Source organism: Scyliorhinus torazame, chromosome 22 (assembly GCF_047496885.1).
Source record: "Scyliorhinus torazame isolate Kashiwa2021f chromosome 22, sScyTor2.1, whole genome shotgun sequence".
Lineage (NCBI taxonomy): Eukaryota > Metazoa > Chordata > Chondrichthyes > Carcharhiniformes > Scyliorhinidae > Scyliorhinus > Scyliorhinus torazame.
Window position 1 is genome coordinate 64741299 of NC_092728.1, and position 19035 is coordinate 64760333.

Sequence of the window (19035 nt, forward strand, 5' to 3'; positions counted from 1 at the left end):
TGAGAAGCTTTGTACACTTGGGTCATAATCTCATGGTTTTTGCTAAGAGTGTGGAAGGACAATTGATATATTGTATGTTCCTACATTAATAATAAACTTGATACTTTCAACATCAACTGTAGCGTAAGTAAAAATAAATACCCAATTCCCCTGATGGCTCAATTAATGAGAGTCTTGCCTAGCACTGAGCACAGTCCAGGTCGGCCACAATATTTAATCCCTTGTCTGTGTTGATTTAGGTGATCTCATCTGAGCGAGAAGCTCACAATAATTGGCTTTGGTGGCCCTCAATTGGTCAAGGGGAAGCATGAGCCCAGCATCCTGCTCCTGATTGGTGTCCAGTGACATCCTTCAAGATATTGACCATGTACAACATCGAGGGCCGATAGGCCTGTTCTGTGCTGTACTGTTTTATGTTCTATAAGACATGGCGACCCACTGTTGAATACTCTTGTGACACTCCCTATCTAGGCTTGTGTGTAAGATGAATGGCAACTTTAGTGAGGTAGCAAAAAGCAGCTGTAGGCTTTGGAACCTAGCGGGAGAAGTGAGAAGAAAATTGGCAGAGATAAAACAAGAATTCCAGTTGCATTTTTGAATCACTGATTAGTGTACTCTTGGCACAGAGTCCTAACCACATAAAAGATTTTCTAGATTAAACAGAACATTACTAATTGGCAGGACACACAGGAGTTCTTTCTTTCATGTAAAAAAACCTCTCCCAATCTGAGAAGAGGAAAAGATCCCATAGAGCTCATGACTTGAAGGTCTCTCTCTCTCATAGGAAGACAAGTGCATTATCTGGTCCAAGTAGAAAGATAAAATGTCTTTTTGTGAATTGATAGCTGTAATCACAGGAATGAAGTATTTAAATGTTGCAAAAAAAAAAAGGAAGGTGTCAATAAATGAATGCATTAAAGCAAACACTGATTAAAAATGTTTAATTCTATTGGTCACAAAACAATCATTCAAGGCTGCCAAAATTGGAACAGAGCAGTAAATGATTAGTGTGCTACAGGTTAATCCATCTATCTGGGTCAAGATGGCTGACTGAGTCACTGATGATTAAATAGCATCATATTGCATTGATGTAAAACCGTCTTTGAATTAGGTCTGGATTTGGACTAAGTTATTTTGGGGGAAACTTGAGAGATGTTTGGTCTAGGGGTGGATTACAATGCACTCACAAGGGAGATGGAGCTCTTGATAGAAATAAGTGGAATCTGCCCCTTAATGGTGCTTGGTCAGATAATCGCCAACAGGAAAAAGAACTGACAAGGAGATTGCTTGCTCATTTTCTGGGAATACCAGGCTAAGCTGTCCCATCATGACCATATTTCCAATGCAAATGCCAGAATATATTGATTAGATATAATTTAATTAGCGGAAGATGAAAAATATACTTAAAGGATTATAGCAATATCTGCCTTTGAATCATGGTTGCCTAGCTGAATCATGGTTGCCTAGTTGATTCATAGAAAACCAATTCTGTCCGGAAATGTAAAGGGAAAAATGAGCTCGGAGTACAATTGAAAGCTTTAACTTTTCACATTGTAATCCTTTGTATACAACTTGTAAGATCCCCACCATTGCCTGTTTATAACGTGATGGATGAATTTAATTTTGTTGATAATTATATTGCATCATACCAGAGATTTAAACATATGCTAATAACCAATTAAATTGTTTAACTTTTAAAGAGCTTGTTTTTTTACTACCACTGTGCCTTCTTCTTGTTTTTGTTCCTCCGTTATATAACCCTTACTTTCACAGCACAAATTTTCAACACAGGTATCATACGTTTTTATACCGAATCTACTCATGATCAAGGATATCTTAAAGGTCAGTAAGAAGTCTTACAACACCAGGTTAAAGTCCAACAGGTTTGTTTCGATATCACTAGCTTTCGGACGCTGCTCCTTCCTCAGGTGAATGAAGAGGTATGTTCCAGAAACATATATATAGTCAAATTCAAAGATGCCAGACAATGCTTGTAATGCGAGCATTAGCAGGTGATTAAATTTTTACAGATCCAGAGATGGGGTAACCCCAGGTTAAAGAGGTGTGAATTGTGTCAAGCCAGGACAGTTGGTAGGATTTTGCAGGCCAGGTGATGGGGGATGAATGTAATGCGACATGAACCCCAGGTCCCGGTTGAGGCCGCACTCATGTGTGCAGAACTTGGCGATAAGTTTCTGCTGGGCGATTCTGCGTTGTCGCGCGTCCTGAAGGCCGCCTTGGAGAACGCTTACCCGGAGATCAGAGGCTGAATGCCCTTGAGCGTATGAGGTAGACAACGTTGGCCGAGTCGCACGCGTATGTACCGTGTACCTGGTGGGTGGTGTTCTCACATGTAGTGGTGGTATCCATGTCGATGATCTGGCACATCTTGCAGAGATTGCCATGGCAGGGTTGTGTGGTGTCGTGGTCACTGTTCTGAAGGCTGGGTAGTTTGCAGCAAACAATGGTTTGTTTTAGGTTGCGCGGTTGTTTGAAGGCAAGTAGTCAAACAACCGCGCAACCTAAAACAAACCATTGTTTGCAGCAAACTACCCAGCCTTCAGAACAGTGACCACGACACCACACAACCCTGCCATGGCAATCTCTGCAAGACGTGCCAGATCATCGACATGGATACCACCATTATGCATGGGAACACCACCCACCAGGTACGCGGTACATACTCGTGCGACTCGGCCAACGTTGTCTACCTCATACGCTGTAGGAAAGGATGTCCCGAAGCGTGGTACATTGGCGAGACCATGCAGACGCTGCGACAACGAATGAACGGACATCGCGCGACAATCACCAGGCAGGAATGTTCCCTTCCAGTTGGGGAACACTTCAGCAGTCAAGGGCATTCAGCCTCTGATCTCCGGGTAAGCGTTCTCCAAGGCGGCCTTCAGGACGCGCAACAACGCATAATCGCCGAGCAGAAACTTATAGCCAAGTTCTGCACACATGAGTGCGGCCTCAACCGGGGCCTGGGATTCATGTCGCATTACATTCATCCCCCACCATCTGGCCTGCGAAATCCTACCAACTGACCGGACTTGACACAATTCACACCTCTTTAACCTGGGGTTACCCCATCTCTGGATCTGTAAAGATTTAATCACCTGCTAATGCTCGCATTTCAAGCATTGTCTGGCATCTTTGAATCTGTCCATATATATGTTTCTGGAACATACCTCTTCATTCACCTGAGGAAGGAGCAGCACTTCGAAAGCTAGTGATATCGAAACAAACCTGTTGGACTTTAACCTGGTGTTGCAAGACTTCTTACTGTGCTCACTCCAGTCCAACGCCGGCATCGCCACATCATCTTAAAGCTCATACAGAGTTCTTGCTTGGAGGCAATTTAAAGAGACTGCGAAGCAGCGCACAATGCTGCTTTTAATTCATGTTACGTCAAAATATTGTCACAGTCATCGTTGGTTCTCAATGGATTGGGCTCTCAAATAAGTGCCGGCTTGATCACTTGTATCTGAAACACATTCCTGCATATAAAGAACTTAACTGAATGCCTTGAGCCATCAAACAATCTGAACCGTGCCAATGAATGAAAAGGAGCATGTTCCCATTAACTCGCTGTGTTACAGGCTACCTACCCACACAGTTGAAAGATGATTCCTGGCGACATAAACTAGAGCAGCCATCGCCATTCATCTTGTTCCTATCATCGCATTCTTCTCCCTGATCCCTGGAATCACATCACAGGACGAAGATGAGTAATTAATTGCACGTGAAATTACAGCAAAAGTTTCATAGAAGTTTCATAGAATTTACAGTGCAGAAGGAGGCCATTTGGCCCATCGAGTCTGCACCGGCTCTTGGAAAGAGCACCCTACCCAAGGTCAACACCGCCACCCTATCCCCATAACCCAGTAACCCCACCCAACACTAAGGGCAATTTTGGACACTAAGGGCAACTTATCATGGCCAATCCACCTAACCTGCACATCTTCGGACTGTGGGAGGAAACCGGAGCACCCGGAGGAAACCCACGCACACACGGGGAGGATGTGCAGACTCCGCACAGACAGTGACCCAAGCCGGAATCGAACCTGGGACCCTGGAGCTGTGAAGCAATTGTGCTATCCACAAGGCTACCGTGCTGCCCCAAAGCTTTTGGCATCCACAATTTCAGTGACGTTCTCTGCCGGTTTCATTATTGCACGACACTCTTTTGACATATCTTGTGGGAACGACCCACAAGACCTGCGCCGTGTGTAAACCTTACCAATACACTTGACGAGCAGTGTGGGCTTGGTTTGGTACCATATGTAGATCTAATGTGGAGCTGACCCATTTACCATTTGATGGCAAGTATTTACCTCCGATAAACTTGCATTTTACAGCAAGTGCCTTGACGAAATAACATGATTGACATAACAACCCTACACGTGAATGGTTGTTTGAACACCCCCATCATTGTCTGTTTTCCTGGCAAGTAAGTGGGGGAAATTAGCATGAGACTTCTGTGTGATTTGGACTCTGAATCGAAGAGGAGTTTCGTTCGAAAACCTGTCATATTTTATTGATTTATTGCCAATTCAACAACACTGGCTCCTGAAGCCATAATTATTTTAATTGGCGCCATAATTGGCTGAGTGGACGAAGGCTACTATTTGACTGTGGAGAGTCATAGAGGCTCATTGGGTGCAATACATTTTTGTCAAAAACTGTCCAAGTTTCACCATTTAATGGGCAACGGTGAAATATTGGGCAGGGTTCAGTGGACTTAAAACTCAATCCTCTTTCGGGCACATTTGGTGGGGTGATTGTCGGAGTTCGCAGGTCCAAAAACCATCCGCTATTCAACGGCACTTGCTGTTACTTTTGGCCGTGGGAAGTTTCTCTAAAAGATTTTTCCTGCTGGCAACGGAACGGCTGCTCACAGATTGGGGTGCCATTTTGTTCGGCAGCCCCAATCTTCCCCCCCATTTCAATTCTCACCCAATGTTCTGAACCCGGTGGGGGAGGTCACTTTCTGACCCCCCCCCCCCCACCCCCCCATCAACATTGTCGAGGCCCCTGATAACCCTCCCCTCACCTCCTCCAATTAGCAAGACTCCACCCCCCCGGGCTTGAACTCAGGCAGTGCCAAACTGGCACCTGGGCACCCTGGTACTTCCAGCCTGGCAGTCTGACACTGCCAGCATGGCAGCCAGGCAGTGCCACTGTCAAGGTGCCAGAGTGGCATTGCTCTGGTGCCAAGGCAGCACTGTCAGGATGCTCAGGTGGCACTGCCAGGGTGCCAGGCTGGCAGTGCCCATGTGCCAGCAGGAGTGCCAGGGTACCACTCTGCCCCATCCCCAACCATCCAGTGGTCTGCAAAGGTCCACGAGACCCCTCATGGTGCCATTACAGCTGGTCCACATTTGTGCACACTGGTACTAAACCAGATACCGTGCTGAAGTCTTGCAGGCGTGGCTGTTGAGTCCTGGGCGTTGGGTGAATCAGGTGTCTGGTATTTAAATTATCCATTATGCACAATTAAATATGCAGATCTGGATCTCACCCAGCAAGGGTGAGATCCAGAGCGTGCCGGGCGGAGCCAGTCAGGTGACTCGTGATCGGCCTGGCGTGGAACCCGATTTGGGGCCTTGCACGATTCACCGGTTGTGCAGGATCCCAGCCAGTTGCAACAGGATCGCTGAATTCCGCCCATTACATCTTTCCAAATCAGATGAGTAAAGCACTCACCCCAAATGATGCTTGAGCGGAATTGTCAGCCCGTGTTAGCTGTCAGCGGGAATGGCAAGGCTAACACAAAATATTGTTAGATTCCTTAAACGCGATTCTCGCCAGCGAGATCATGTTTTCCGATTTTCCTCATCCCTTGCCTTTTGATGTAACGAGAGTCCTGACCATCCTGGGAACCTCATTTAAATACATTACCATATGATTGGCGAGCTCTCCTGCCGGGACTTCCCACATTTACAACAGCTGTATAAAAACGAGAACCTGATGACCTCCTGGATATTGGAGGTGAGTCCTCAGGTCTCCATCGCACTCCAGGGTGTAAATTGGAGTGGGGGCACCGGAGAGGATGCGGGGGGGACTGGCATTGGTGGAACTAAGGTGTGGGCCGGTTGTGTCTCAGCATTCCAGGGAGGCAGTTGCTTGCAGGCCCTTCAATTCTGTGGTCTTTCAGGTCTCAAGGGATCTGGCGGTGGTACACATGGTAGCACTTCTCGGGCCCCCCTTCTGGGCTAGTCGCCATTTCCCTGTTGCAGGATTGTCCTTCTGGAGTGGCAGCTGGAGATTGGTGGGAGGGAGTGCAATCCCTGGGTCACCAGGGAGGTCCTTGGGTGGAGTCCCATGAAATTCCAGGCAGAGTGGGAGTTGCGTAGAGTGGGAGACTGAAAAGGGATGTTGAGGGCAGAAGACCCACACACGGGGGAGAGGATGAGTGCAGTCAGAATGAACCCCCAACCCTCAGGATACAAAGTACATCCTCAGGGCATGATATCACCGGAAGGGAAAAGCCACTGGTTATGGAGGCCAGGCTATCGGGGAATAAAGTCAGGGTTGGTGGCTGTTCAAGGTGGGAGACTCATTTAATCCCCAGCCCATGAATGGGGGTGCCATCTAAGGACAAAGATGACTGCAAATTGTTGTCTTATTCAGGTGTGCCTCACCTGCCATAAGGGAAGCCTCTCGACATGCCCTCCTCCCTTCCCCACCCCACCCCCTTGTGCCAATTTGGCCAGTCCTGCAATGCTTGAGTTTCCAACGCTGGAGCTGGGCTAATGCTCTTAAAATTTCCTTATTGAAGCCTAAGGCGTATTGGAAAAACTAGAGATAATGATGATATCCCAACAAATCCCTGATTGCCAATTCCACAAAAGAAGTTCACTGGGTTCATTCTAGCCTGCAAATGGTCATTTATTGAACCATTTCAGACACTAATGATCGATGTGGTCACTTCTTTCAACTCTGAAAGATGACACCCAACACTTAATGCAATCAATCACAAATGATGGAACAATTTGAACCCCACCATGGCAGCTGGTGAAATTGAAATTCAATAAACACCTGGAATTAAAAGTCCAATGATGACCATGTTATAAAATCCTATCAGGTTCATTGGTGCCATTTAGGGGAGTAAATCTGCCATCCTTCTGTAGTCTGTCCGACATGTGATACCAGATCGACAGCAATGTGATTGACTCTAAGGTTCCCTCTGAAATGGGCCTAGTTAGCCACTCAGTGGAAACAAAAGACTCCAGAAAATTGGTTGAAATCAGATGGACCAGCCGGCACCAGAAACTCAGCCTCGCCGAATCTGAAAGGTCCTTATTAAGATCGGGGGCTTATGCCAAATGTGGGAGAGCAACAACCTGACATAGGCATAATCATAGAACCTTACAGATAATGTCCCAGACACCACCATCGCTATCCTAGCTCAATCTCAGCACAATACTGGTGGGGTCCAGGGCCCGCCTACCTTCAGCTGCTTCATCAATGACCTTCCTTCCATCATAAGATCAGGGGCGAAATTCTCCCCCAACGGCGGGATGCCCGCTGACTGGCGCCAAAGCTGGCGCAAATCAGACGGGCATCGCGCCGGCAAAAAGGTGCGGAAGTCTCCGCATCTTTGGCGGCCTAGCCCCAACATTGAGGGACTAGGCCGACGCCGGAGGGATTTCCGCCCCGCCAGCTGGCGGAAATGGCGTTTGTTGCCCCGCCAGCTGGCGCGGAAATGCGGTGCATGCGCGGGAGCGTCAGCGGCCACTGTCAGTTTCCCAGCGCATGCGCGGGAGCGTCAGCGGACGCTGTCAGTTTCCCGCGCATGCGCAGTGGGGAGAGTCACTTCCGCCTCCGCCATGGTGGAGACCGTGGCGGAGGCGGAAGGGAAAGAGTGCCCCCACGGCACAGGCCCGCCCGCGGATTGGTGGGCCCCGATCGCGGGCCAGGCCACCGTGGGGGCACCCCCCGAGGTCAGATCGCCCCGCGCCCCCCCCCAGGACCCCGGAGCCCGCCCACGCCGCCTGGTCCCGCCGGTAAATACCAGGTTTGATTTACGTCGGCGGGACAGGCAATTTCTGGGCGGGACTTCGGCCCATCCGGGCCGGAGAATCCCGCCAACCGGCGCGGCCGGATTCCCGCCCCCGCCCAATCTCCGGGAGCGGAGACTTCGGCGGGGGCGGGGGCGGGATTCACGGCGGCCAACGGCCAATCTCCGACCCGGCGGGGGGTCGGAGAATGACGCCCCAGAAGTGGGGATGATTGCACAATGTTCAGCACTATTTACAACTCCTCAGATACTGAAGCAGCTCATGCCCAAATGCAACAAGACCTGGATTGGGTTGACAAGTCGCAAGTAACATTCACACCACACAAGTGCTAGGCAACAAGAGAGAGCCTAATCATCGTCCCTTGACATTCAATGGCATTACCATCACTAAATCCTCCACAATCAACATCTTGGGGTTACCATTGACCAGAAACTGAATTGGACTAGATATGTAAATACTGAGGCTAAAAAAGCAGGTCAGAGCTAGGAATCCTGCAGCAAGTCAATCAGCTCCTGACTCCCCAAAGCCTGTCCACCACTTACAGGCACCAGTTAGGAGTGTGATGGAATACTCTCCACTTGCCCCGATGACTACAGCTCCAACAACACTCAAGAAGTTCAGCACCAGGACAAAGCATCCGCTTTGGTATCCCATCCCCAAACATTCACTCCCATCACCACCGACACATAGTAACAGCAGTGTGTACCATCTACAAGATGCACTGCAGGAACTCACCAAGGCTCCTTAGGCAGCATCTTCCAAACCCACGACCATTACCATCTAGAAGGACAGGTACAACAGATACCTGGGAAAACCACCAACTGGAAACTCCTCTCCAAGCCACTCACCATCCTGACTTGGAAATATATCACTGTTCCTTCACTGTCACTGGGTCAAAAACCCAGACTACTCCCAAACAGCACTGTGCGTATACCTACACCACATGGACTGCAGTGGTTCACACAGCTCATCACCACCTTCTCAAGGGCAATTGGGGATGGGCAATTAATATTTACTTTGCCAACATGTCCACATCCCTTGAATGGATAAAGAAAAATCTGGGAACTCCATGAACAATGAGAATTTTGGGGTATTACACAGAAAAAAAAAGGGAAAATCAAGTGAAAGCCAATATCAAGAAATTATTTCACACGCAGTTATTAACCATGAAAGAGTCTGAGCGGCATGTGGTTCAGTGGATAGCATTGGGACTGCGGCGCTGAAGACCCGGGTTCGAATCACAGCCCTGGGTCACTGTCCCTGTGGAGTTTGCGCATTCTCCCCATGTCTGCGTGGGTTTCACCCCCACAACCCAAAGATGCGCAGGTTAGGTGGATTGGCCACCCTAAATTGCCCCTTAATTGGAAAAAAAATGAATTGGATACTCTAAATTTATTTTTTTAAAACATGAAAGAGTAATTTGCTGAGAATCTGTGATTGTCAGATTGAATGATAATTTACACTGGAGGGAACTGTTGCCAGACCATGGTTATGCTGACCCTATGTACTTTTAAAAATTTATGATGGAAGAGGAGCGGTCACTATGGTGAAGGTAACTGGAAATGGGGCTAATATCCAGTGAATGTAATTAGCTGGCAGTTGATCACGATGTGTTCAAATCCAGGAGCCTTATCATTTCCCAGATATTCTGCGTTCCATCGCTTCAACACTACCTTAAGATAAAATTTGTCAGGGAAAGATTAGTAAACTATTCAGTCTGCCGCTGGATATTGGAAGCTGTGGCATCAAGGACCATTTGACTCATCGAATGAACACATTGATGGACTAGCTCCAATTTACCGCACAGTTATTTAACTAATATTTCGATTTGAACTTCAGTTAGAAACATAGAATTCCTACAGAGCAGAAGGAGGTCACATGGCCCATCGCATCTGAACCGACCCTCTGAAAGAGCGCCCTACCCTATCTCAGTAACCCCACCTAACCTGCACATCTTTGGACAGTGGGAGGAAACCGGAGCACTCGGAGGAAACCCTTCACAGACACGAGGAGAAAGTACAAACTCTACACGGGCAGGCACCCAATGTCGGAATTGAACCCAGGTCCTTGGCACTGTGAGGTGGCAGTGCTAACCACTGTGCCACCGTGCCACACTTGTAGCAAAATAATTCTTATGCCCCCCCTCTAAAAGTGTCAGTTAGTGCTGTTGCCATTCCAGGTTTTTATGCAGCACGAGGTTGTCTCACAACCATTAATTTTCATGCTGTCACCATCTCATGGTGCCCATGTATTTCCTTTTCATTTGTGCAGCTCTGCTATTCTCTAGTGCCGAATCTGGTGGTTGAGGCAGAAACATTCGACTCATTCAAAGGGTCCCTGGACCTGCATCTGAAATGCTACAACCTCTATGGACCAGGTGCTGGAGAGTGGGCTTAAAATGAAGGACTCATTTCTTTTTTTTCAGGCCAGCGCAGGCATCATGGGCTGAATGACCTCTTTCCGTACCATAACTGTTCTGTGGATCTTTTGGGGGTCCGTTATTGAACAGCGGTCCCTGTAAAGATTTATTCTAAAATAGCTCCAGACTCTGAAATATTGTTAGAGCTTAATCCACAAAATCGAATGAATTTAGGAATCTGGGCAGCAATTGGCGAGATACCAATGACATACAAATATACAAATTGGGAGCAGGAGTAGGCCACTTGGCCCCTTGAGCCTGCTCTGTCATTCAATAAGATAATGGCTGATCTGATTATAACCTCAGCCTCACGCTCCTGCCAACCCATTAACCTTTTACCCCCTTGTTATCCAAGAATGGATTGGATTCTCCGTGGATACAAATATGGGGCGAGATTCTCCGACCCCCCGCGATTCTCCTGCCCGGATGGGCCGAAGTCCCGCTGCTGATGAATGCCTGTCCCGCCGGCGTGGATTAAACCACCTCTCTTACCGGCGGGACAAGGCGGCGCGGGCGGGCTCCGGGATCCTGGGGGGGGGCGCGGGGCGATCTGGCCCTGGTGGGTGCCCCCACGGTGGCCTGGCCCGCGATCGGGGCCCACCAATCCGCGGGCGGGCCTGTGCCGTGGGGGCACTCTTTTCCTTCCGCCTTCGCCACGGTCTCCAACATGGCGGAGGCGGAAGAGACTCCCTCCACAGCGCATGCGCGGGGATGCCGTGAGCGGCCGCTAACGCTCCCACGCATGCGCCGCCGGGCAATGTAATTTCCGCGCCAGCTGGCGGGGTACTTCCGCCAGCTGGCGGGGAGGAAATCAGTCCGGCGAGGGCCTAGCCCCTCAAGGTTAGGACTCGGCCGGTCAAGGGGCAGAGGATTCCCCACCTTTGGGGCAGCGCGATGCAGGACTGATTTGTGCCATTTTTGGCGCCGGCTGGTGGACATCGCGCCGATACCGGAGAATTTCGCCCCTAATCTCTCTAAATTTTTCTTGTGAGATAATCCATCCAATACTGGTATTAGTCCAGTAAACCTTCTCTGCTTTTAACACATCTACATTTTTCCTGAAATGAGGAAACCAGTATTGTACACAATACTCCAGAGGTAGTCTCACCAATATCCTGTACAACTAATAATAATCTTTATGAGTGTCACAAGTGGGCTTACATTTACACTGCAATGAAGTTACTGTGTAAATCCCCTGGTCGCCACACTCCGGTGCCTGTTCGGGTACACTGAGGGAGAATTCAGAAAGTCCATATCACCTAACAGCATGTCTTCCGGGACTTGTGGGAGGAACCCAGAGCACCGACGAAATCCACGCAGGCACGGGGAGAACGTGCTAACTCCACACAGACAGTGACCCAAGCCGGGAATTGAACCTCGGTCCCTGATGCTGTGAAGCAACAGTGCTAACCACTGTGCTACCATGCCGTACAACTGAAGCATAACCTCCCTACTTTTGTAATCAATTCCCCTCACAACAAATGATAACATTCTATTAGCTTTCCAATTACTTGCTGTACCTGTATACTAGCCTTTGGTGAGTCATGCAGGAGGGCATCCAGATCCCTTTGTACCGCAGAGCTCTGCAATCACTCACCGTTTAGATAATAAGCTTCTTTTTTATTTTTCCTGCCAAAATGGACAATTTCACATTTGCCCACATTATATTCCATTTGCCAGATTTTTGATCACTCACTTAATCTATTTATATCTTTTTACAGCCTCCTTACCTTCTCTTCATCATTTACTTTTCGACCTATCTTTGTGTCATCAGCAAATTTAGCAACCCTACCATCAGCCCCTTCATCCAAGGTATTTGTATAAATTGCAAATGTTAAGGCCCCAGCACTGACCCCTATAGCTCATCATATCCTGCCAAGTAGAAAAAGAACCATTTATGCCAATTCTCTGTTTCCTGTTAGCTGGGCAATTTTAAATCCAAGCCAATCTGTTACCTCCTAAACCATGAGCTTTCATTTTCCACGATAACCTTTGATGTGGCACCTTATCATATGCCTTCTGGAAATGCAAGTACAGTAAATCCACCTGTTCCCCTTTATCCACAGCACATGTGAATATTTTATCACCTCCATCATTGAGCTGCCCATGATTTCCCTGCACAAGCCTGGCATTAATCCTGGGACCTTCTGGCCCACAACCTCATTGGATCAGCTAGTGCGAAGGGAGCCCATCTGAATATTTGGAACATGAAACTGAATGTTATTAATTAGGCAATAGAACACTTAAAAATAAGGTCACCCAGAGTCTGGCGTACTTTAAGTCAACTTACGTTTGGATCAATCCATCTCCACAGTAAGCAGCTCCATGTACATGTTTTAGTTCTGGCGAAGGTTCACTTTCATCAAAGCCCATGACAACTGCCACCTGATATGTATACAAAGTGCCAGGTTTTACATCCCTGAGGACAGAAGGGGAAAAAAAGCACAATAAATGGACATTGTCTTTGTCTGATTTACCTGCCTTTCAATGTAACCTTCCTGAAGCATTTGATGGGCAGCTGCAATACTATCCTGATCTGCTGTCCGAAGCATTTGTGTTCGGTTGGTTACTTTGGTGATATTTCTAAGCAGCTCCATTTCACGAAGGGGCAAAAACCTTGTGCAATACTCTCCTTTCCCATCCGCACATTGTTTCTGCATGTTTTACACAAGGAATCACTTTCCACAGATCACAGAAATGCATATCCACGTTTTTCACAGGCATTTTCCAGTCCATAAGCCATTTGTTGTGCACTTGGATAGACACGAGCAATGGCTGGGGCATTTTCAGGCTGGGTGTGAAGGCATAGATATTAGAAATTGCTGAACTATATCAGGAGAATTAAATTGTCTCTTTTTTGCTGTACATATCTGTTCATATTTTCCATTTTGAATATTAAACAGTGTAGTCTTGATGGAATCTACATTTGAATTATCACCTTCCAGATGAAACGAGGGGTTACAGAATATGTGAGAAACAAACAAATGTTCTGTTCTTTCTAAATTAAATGCCCATTTGAATCTGTAAGTTAAATGCTTGCAAGATCAAAACTTACACAGGTATTTTCATAAAATCATAGTACCCCTACAGTGCACAAGGAGATCATTCGACGAGTTGAGTCTGCACCAACCCTCCGAAAGACCACTCTATCTATGTCCACCCCCCAGTCCACCCTACCTTATCCCCGTAACCTAACCTGCGCATCCCTGAACACCAAAGGGCAATTTAGCATGATCAATCCACCTAACCTGCACATCTTTGGACTGTGTGAGGAAAACAGAGCACCCAGAGAAAACCCATGCAGACACGGCTAGAAAGTGCAAACTCCATGCAGACAGTCACCCAAATCCAGAATCGAACCCGGGCCCCTGCTAAGGCAGCAGTGCTAACCACTGGTCCACCATGCTGCCCTCTTGAACACTGAACTGTTTTTTACCATTTCCTTTTCTACCATTGACAAAAAAATGGCATCCAACATCTTTTCAAATTGTGGCCACTTGTTGAGTTGAAGAAATAAGCTATGAACTTGAATTAATTTTCCAAAGTACAATTTAAGTTCGCAGCCGGTCTCTAGAATCTGGGCACAGCTTCGAGTTAAACCAAATATTTATCCATTGCCCTTTCCTTTAATAGGTTTATTATTAGAGAGCAGTGGTTGACAAATCAACTCACTTACCATGACATCCGATCGTATCACAATTGATACCCAGATCAGGGCAGAGCGGACACACAAGTCTCAGAACTTCGATTCGGAATCTATTGGTCTAAATTTGGTACCCAGGATTGTGCAATGTCCAACTTCTTATACTTTTATTCAAAATGCTCCTCTTGTCTGATGTGTTGGGTGCTCTGGATCCATGGAACACACACACCAACACTAAAAATAGTGCAACACTATTTTATTAAGTTAGAAACTGCTTAACATACTTTCACTGTGGGTTAACACGATTTTAGATTAAACTAAAGACCTATGCCTGTCCGAACCAGTCTATGCACTCAGCACATGGTGAGGATCTGTGCTGTAAGCTGTAAGCTCTGTCCTTGTAGGAGGCTGCATCCCGAATGAGCGGGAACTCTGATGCCCCCTGTCTTTCTAGTGAGTGTGCTCTAACTGGTGATTGGCTGCGGTGTTGTGTGTGTTGATTGGTCTTGCTGTGTGTCCATCGGTGTGTGTGTATCTGCACCATGATATACTGGTGTATATTATGACATCCCCCCTATATAAAAGAATGTATGTGTATGGCAATAAATAATGTATGGTGAGAATGTTCCTGACTACGTATGGGGTGCGCAGACATATTTACAGGACTACATACATGAGAACTAAGCTATTTACATGGGAAGGTGCGTGGTGCAGAGAAGCAGTATGCAACAAGAATAACAAGATCAACACTATATACAAACCAGGGAAACAATCAAACAAAGCAACAAAACAATTCAGAGAGTCTATAAGTCCGCAAAGTTCATAAATTAAGTCTCTGAGGTGGGCGACGAATTCTGGTTGACCGCCTCAAGGGTGGGTCGAGAGCCGCCGGTTCAGGAGCGGGCTGGACTTCATCAGAGTCAGGGGGAGGCAGAGTGTCAGGGAGCTCTGCATAGCCCATGGCAGGGTCAGCAGGAGGGCGAGGCGACAGTGGAGGATCACGTGGCGAGCTTGGAAACCAGAGGAAGGGTGCGTCAATTGCGGCGCAGAATAGGGCCATCCGGTAGACGAACCAGGAACGAGCGGGGGGCCACCTCCCGAAGGACAACAGCGGTTGCAGACCAGCCCCCATCCGGAAGATGGACGCGGACATTGTCATCTGGAGCCAGAGCAGGGAGATCAGCTGCACGGGAGTCATGAGCCGCCTTGTGCTGTGCACGAGACAGTTGCATTCGGCGAAGGACCGGAACGTGGTCGAGATCTGGGACATGGATGGACGGCACCGTCGTCCTCAGGGTATGACCCATGAGTAACTGGGCTAGCGACAGGCCAGTGGACAGCGGGGCGGAGCGATCGGCCAGCAAGGCAAGGTGGAAATCGGACCCAGCATCGGCAGCCTTGCAGAGGAGCCGTTCTCCCTTCTCCGCTTTGCAGTTGGATTGGGGGTACAGGGGATTGGATGTCACATGGGCAAAATTGTACCGCCTGGCAAAGTTGGACCATTCCTGGCTGGCGAAGCAGGGGCCATTGTCCGACATAACCGTGAGCGGGATGTCGTGTCGAGCAAATGTTTCTTTACCTACACGAATGACGGCAGACGAGGTGATGTCGTGCAAACATATCACCTCCGGGTAATTCGAAAAGTAGTCCACGATCAGGACATAGTCTCTACCCAGCGCGTGGAACAGGTCGATGCCCACCTTGGTCCATGGTGACGTGATCAACTCATGGTCTTGCAGGGTCTCACGTGGTTGGGCCAGCTGGAAGCGCTGACAAGTGGGGCAGTTGAGAACTGTGTTGGATATTTCCTCACTAATGCCGGGCCAGTACACTGCCTCTCGGGCCCGTCGGCGGCACTTTTCCACGCCAAGGTGGCCTTCGTGTAGTTGTTCCAGGGCAAATTGGCGCATGCTATGGGGGATGACAATGCGGTCCAGTTTTAGAAGAACCCCGTCTCCTACCGCCAGATAATCTCTGATATTATAGAACTGAGGGCATTGGCCCTTGAGCCACCCGTCCGTTAGATGGCGCATGACACACTGTAGCAAGGGGTCAGCTGCCGTCTCGCGCCGAATTTGGACGAGGCGTTCATCCGTGGCAGGTAGATTGGAGGCCACGAATGCCACATGGGCGTTAACCTGGTAGACAAACCCTGCTAGGTCACATGGAGTGTTGACTGCCCTGGAGAGAGCGTCAGAAATGATGAGGTCTTTGCCTGGGGTGTATACCAGCTTGAAGTCATATCGCCGGAGCTTGAGAAGAATACGCTGGAGGCGGGGCGTCATATCTCTCCATTCGCGCTCGTGGGTAGGGAGCCATTGGGAGGCTGTCCAATGGCTCCCTACCCACGAGCGCGAATGGAGAGAACTCAAAGCAAAGCAAAACTGACCACGTTTTTAGCTTTCTTTGATCCTGCAAAGGAAACCAGAATTTCCACTGATGCCAGTCAATCCGGCATTGGGGCAGTGCTCCTTCAACGTGGAGGCCTCATCATGGGTCCCGGTTGCATATGCATCACGTGCGATGGCCCCCACGGAGCAGCGCTACGTGCAGATAGAAAAGGAGTGCCTGGGCCTTCTGACCGGTGTGGTTAAGTTTCACGATTATGTCTACGGACTTCCTCAATTCGCCGTCGAGACCGTCCATCGCCCGCTGGTCAATATAATACAGAAAGACTTGAACGATATGACGCCTGCTGGATTTATCGAGCTGGATTTGCCAGAATCCTTTTGAGGCGTCAAATTTGGTGAAGAGCTTGGCGCGAGCCATCTCACATGTGAGCTCTTCGCGCTTGGGAATTGGATAGTGCTCCCTCATGATATTGCGATTTAGATCCTTGGGATCAATGCAAATTCTCAATTCGCCGGAAAGCTTTTTTCCACATACCATGGAACTGACCCAGTCGGTCGGTTCCGTGACTTTGGAAATCACTCCTTGGTTCTGGAGGTCCTGCAGCTGCTGCTTGAGGTGGTCCTTAAGGGGTGCTGGGACCATGCGAGGTGAGTGCACCACAGGCGTGGCATTCGGTTTTCATAAAATCTTGTAGGTGTACGGGAGCGTGCCCATGCCATCGAAGACGTCGTGGTACTGGTTGATAATGGCGTCGAGCTGCGCCCTGAAGTCGGTGTCCTGAAAGGCAAACGCGTCAGCAGGAGAGAGAGAGTGAACTCTCTGAACTAGGTTCAACAGCTTGCATGCCTGCGCGCCAAGCAGGGAGGCTTTCGAGGAGCCCATGATTTCAAAGAGAAGGATGGCTTTGTGTGACTTGTGCGTCACTTCGAGCTGACACGAGCCACTGGCAGCAATGGCATTGCCATTATAATCTGATAGCTGGCAGGCTGATGGCAGGATGGCTGGTTTGACAAAAAGGCTTTGGATGAGATTGGTGGAGGAACCAGTGTCCAGGCGGAATCGTATTTGGGACCGGTTGACCGTAAGGGTGGCACACCACTCATCGTCTGGATCGATGCTGTATACTGATAGAGGCTGGATTCTTTGCTTCGGGGACACCCTGTTTTTTGTAACGATACCGATTCGAAAAGGTGCCTTCGGGTCCTCGGTGTCAATATCGGGTAGTAGGTCCGTATCGGACTCGGTGACCGTGGGTTGAACGGCACGGACAACACGAATTGGCAGGCTGAGCTGATCTGCATAAAGCGGCAGAATGGCCACATTTGCCACATCTCAGGCATTGTCAGGATTTGGCAGGGCATTGCCGCTTTAAGTGGGCGGAGCCACAGCTGCCGCACGTTGTAGCGTCAGTACGTTCGCCACCGCGCATGTGTGGTGCGGCCGTACGTGGTGCGCGCCTGCGCAGTACGTTCATCAACGTCGCCGTCCCCTCGTTCGGTGCGCAAAAGCGCGGGAGTCCGCGAAAAGCGCGCGAAATGGCCTCCCTCATCCAGACTGAGGCACTGGAGTTGCTCGATTGTTTGGATCCATTCTGCCTCGTGGGGACCTTACCGTGCCGTTTCAGCCACTTGGATGTGGGAATACCGACTAGTGGCGTGTTCGTGTAGCACGCAGGTCTCGATGGCGGTTGCTAGGGTGAGCTGCTTTCTCTTGAGGAGCTGCTGGCGTAGGGGGTCCGACTGAACACCAGGAACACCGAAAACGATCTGGTCGCGTATCATGGAGTCGGAGGTGGGCCTGTAATTGCAGGACTGCGTAAGGATGCGGAGGTGGGTGAGAAAGGACTGGAAAGGTTCATCCTCACCCTACAAATGCTGTTGGAATACATAGCGCTCGAAACTTTCATTCACCTCTATGTTGCAGTGAGTATCAAACTTGAGGAGGACCGTCTTGAATTTTGATTTATCTTCATCATCAGCAAAGGTGAGAGAATTGAAAATGTGGATTGCATGTTCCCCGGCCGTGGATAGGAAGAGACCGATCTTCTTGGTGTCCGAGGCATCTTCCCGGTCTGTGGCTTCCAGGTAGAGCTGGAAGCGTTGTTTGAATATCTTCCAGTTGGCCCCCAGGTTACCGGTGATGCGGAGCCGCGGCGGCAGGCGGACGCTGTCCATTTTGCAGGATGACTGTATGCTGGTGGAAGGCAGATCACTTGCAGGTAGGTCGAAGAAGTTCTAATATCCTTCAACTCCTGGTATCATGATGTGTTGGGTGGTCTGGATCCGTGGAACACATACAGGCCACCAACACTTAAAATAGTGCAACACTATTTTATTAAGTTAGAAACTGTTGAACATACTTTCACTGTGGGTTAACACGATGTTAGATTAAACTAAAGACCTATGCCTGTCCGAACCAGTCTATGCACTCAGCACATGGTGAGGATCTGTGCTGTAAGCTGTAAGCTCTGTCCTTGTAGGAGGCTGCATCCCGAATGAGCGGGAACTCTGATGCCCCCCTGTCTTTCTAGTGAGTGTGCTCTAACTGGTGATTGGCAGCGGTGTTGTGTGTGTTGATTGGTCCCACTGTATGTC

The 19035-nt window shown here is 48.8% G+C and overlaps 1 protein-coding gene across 2 annotated transcripts in view; it reads right to left on the minus strand.

The window, feature by feature from the left end:
- Window positions 1-19035, minus strand: part of LOC140399096 (pappalysin-1-like) — a 457633-nt gene that overhangs the window by 301544 nt on the left and 137054 nt on the right. For both annotated transcript variants that reach the window (XM_072488243.1, XM_072488242.1), the window contains exons 8-9: window positions 12737-12865; window positions 3612-3703 (exon numbers count right to left, since the gene is read on the minus strand). In XM_072488243.1, the coding sequence (XP_072344344.1) occupies window positions 3612-3703; window positions 12737-12865 (221 nt within the window). The remainder of the gene's footprint in view (window positions 1-3611; window positions 3704-12736; window positions 12866-19035) is intronic.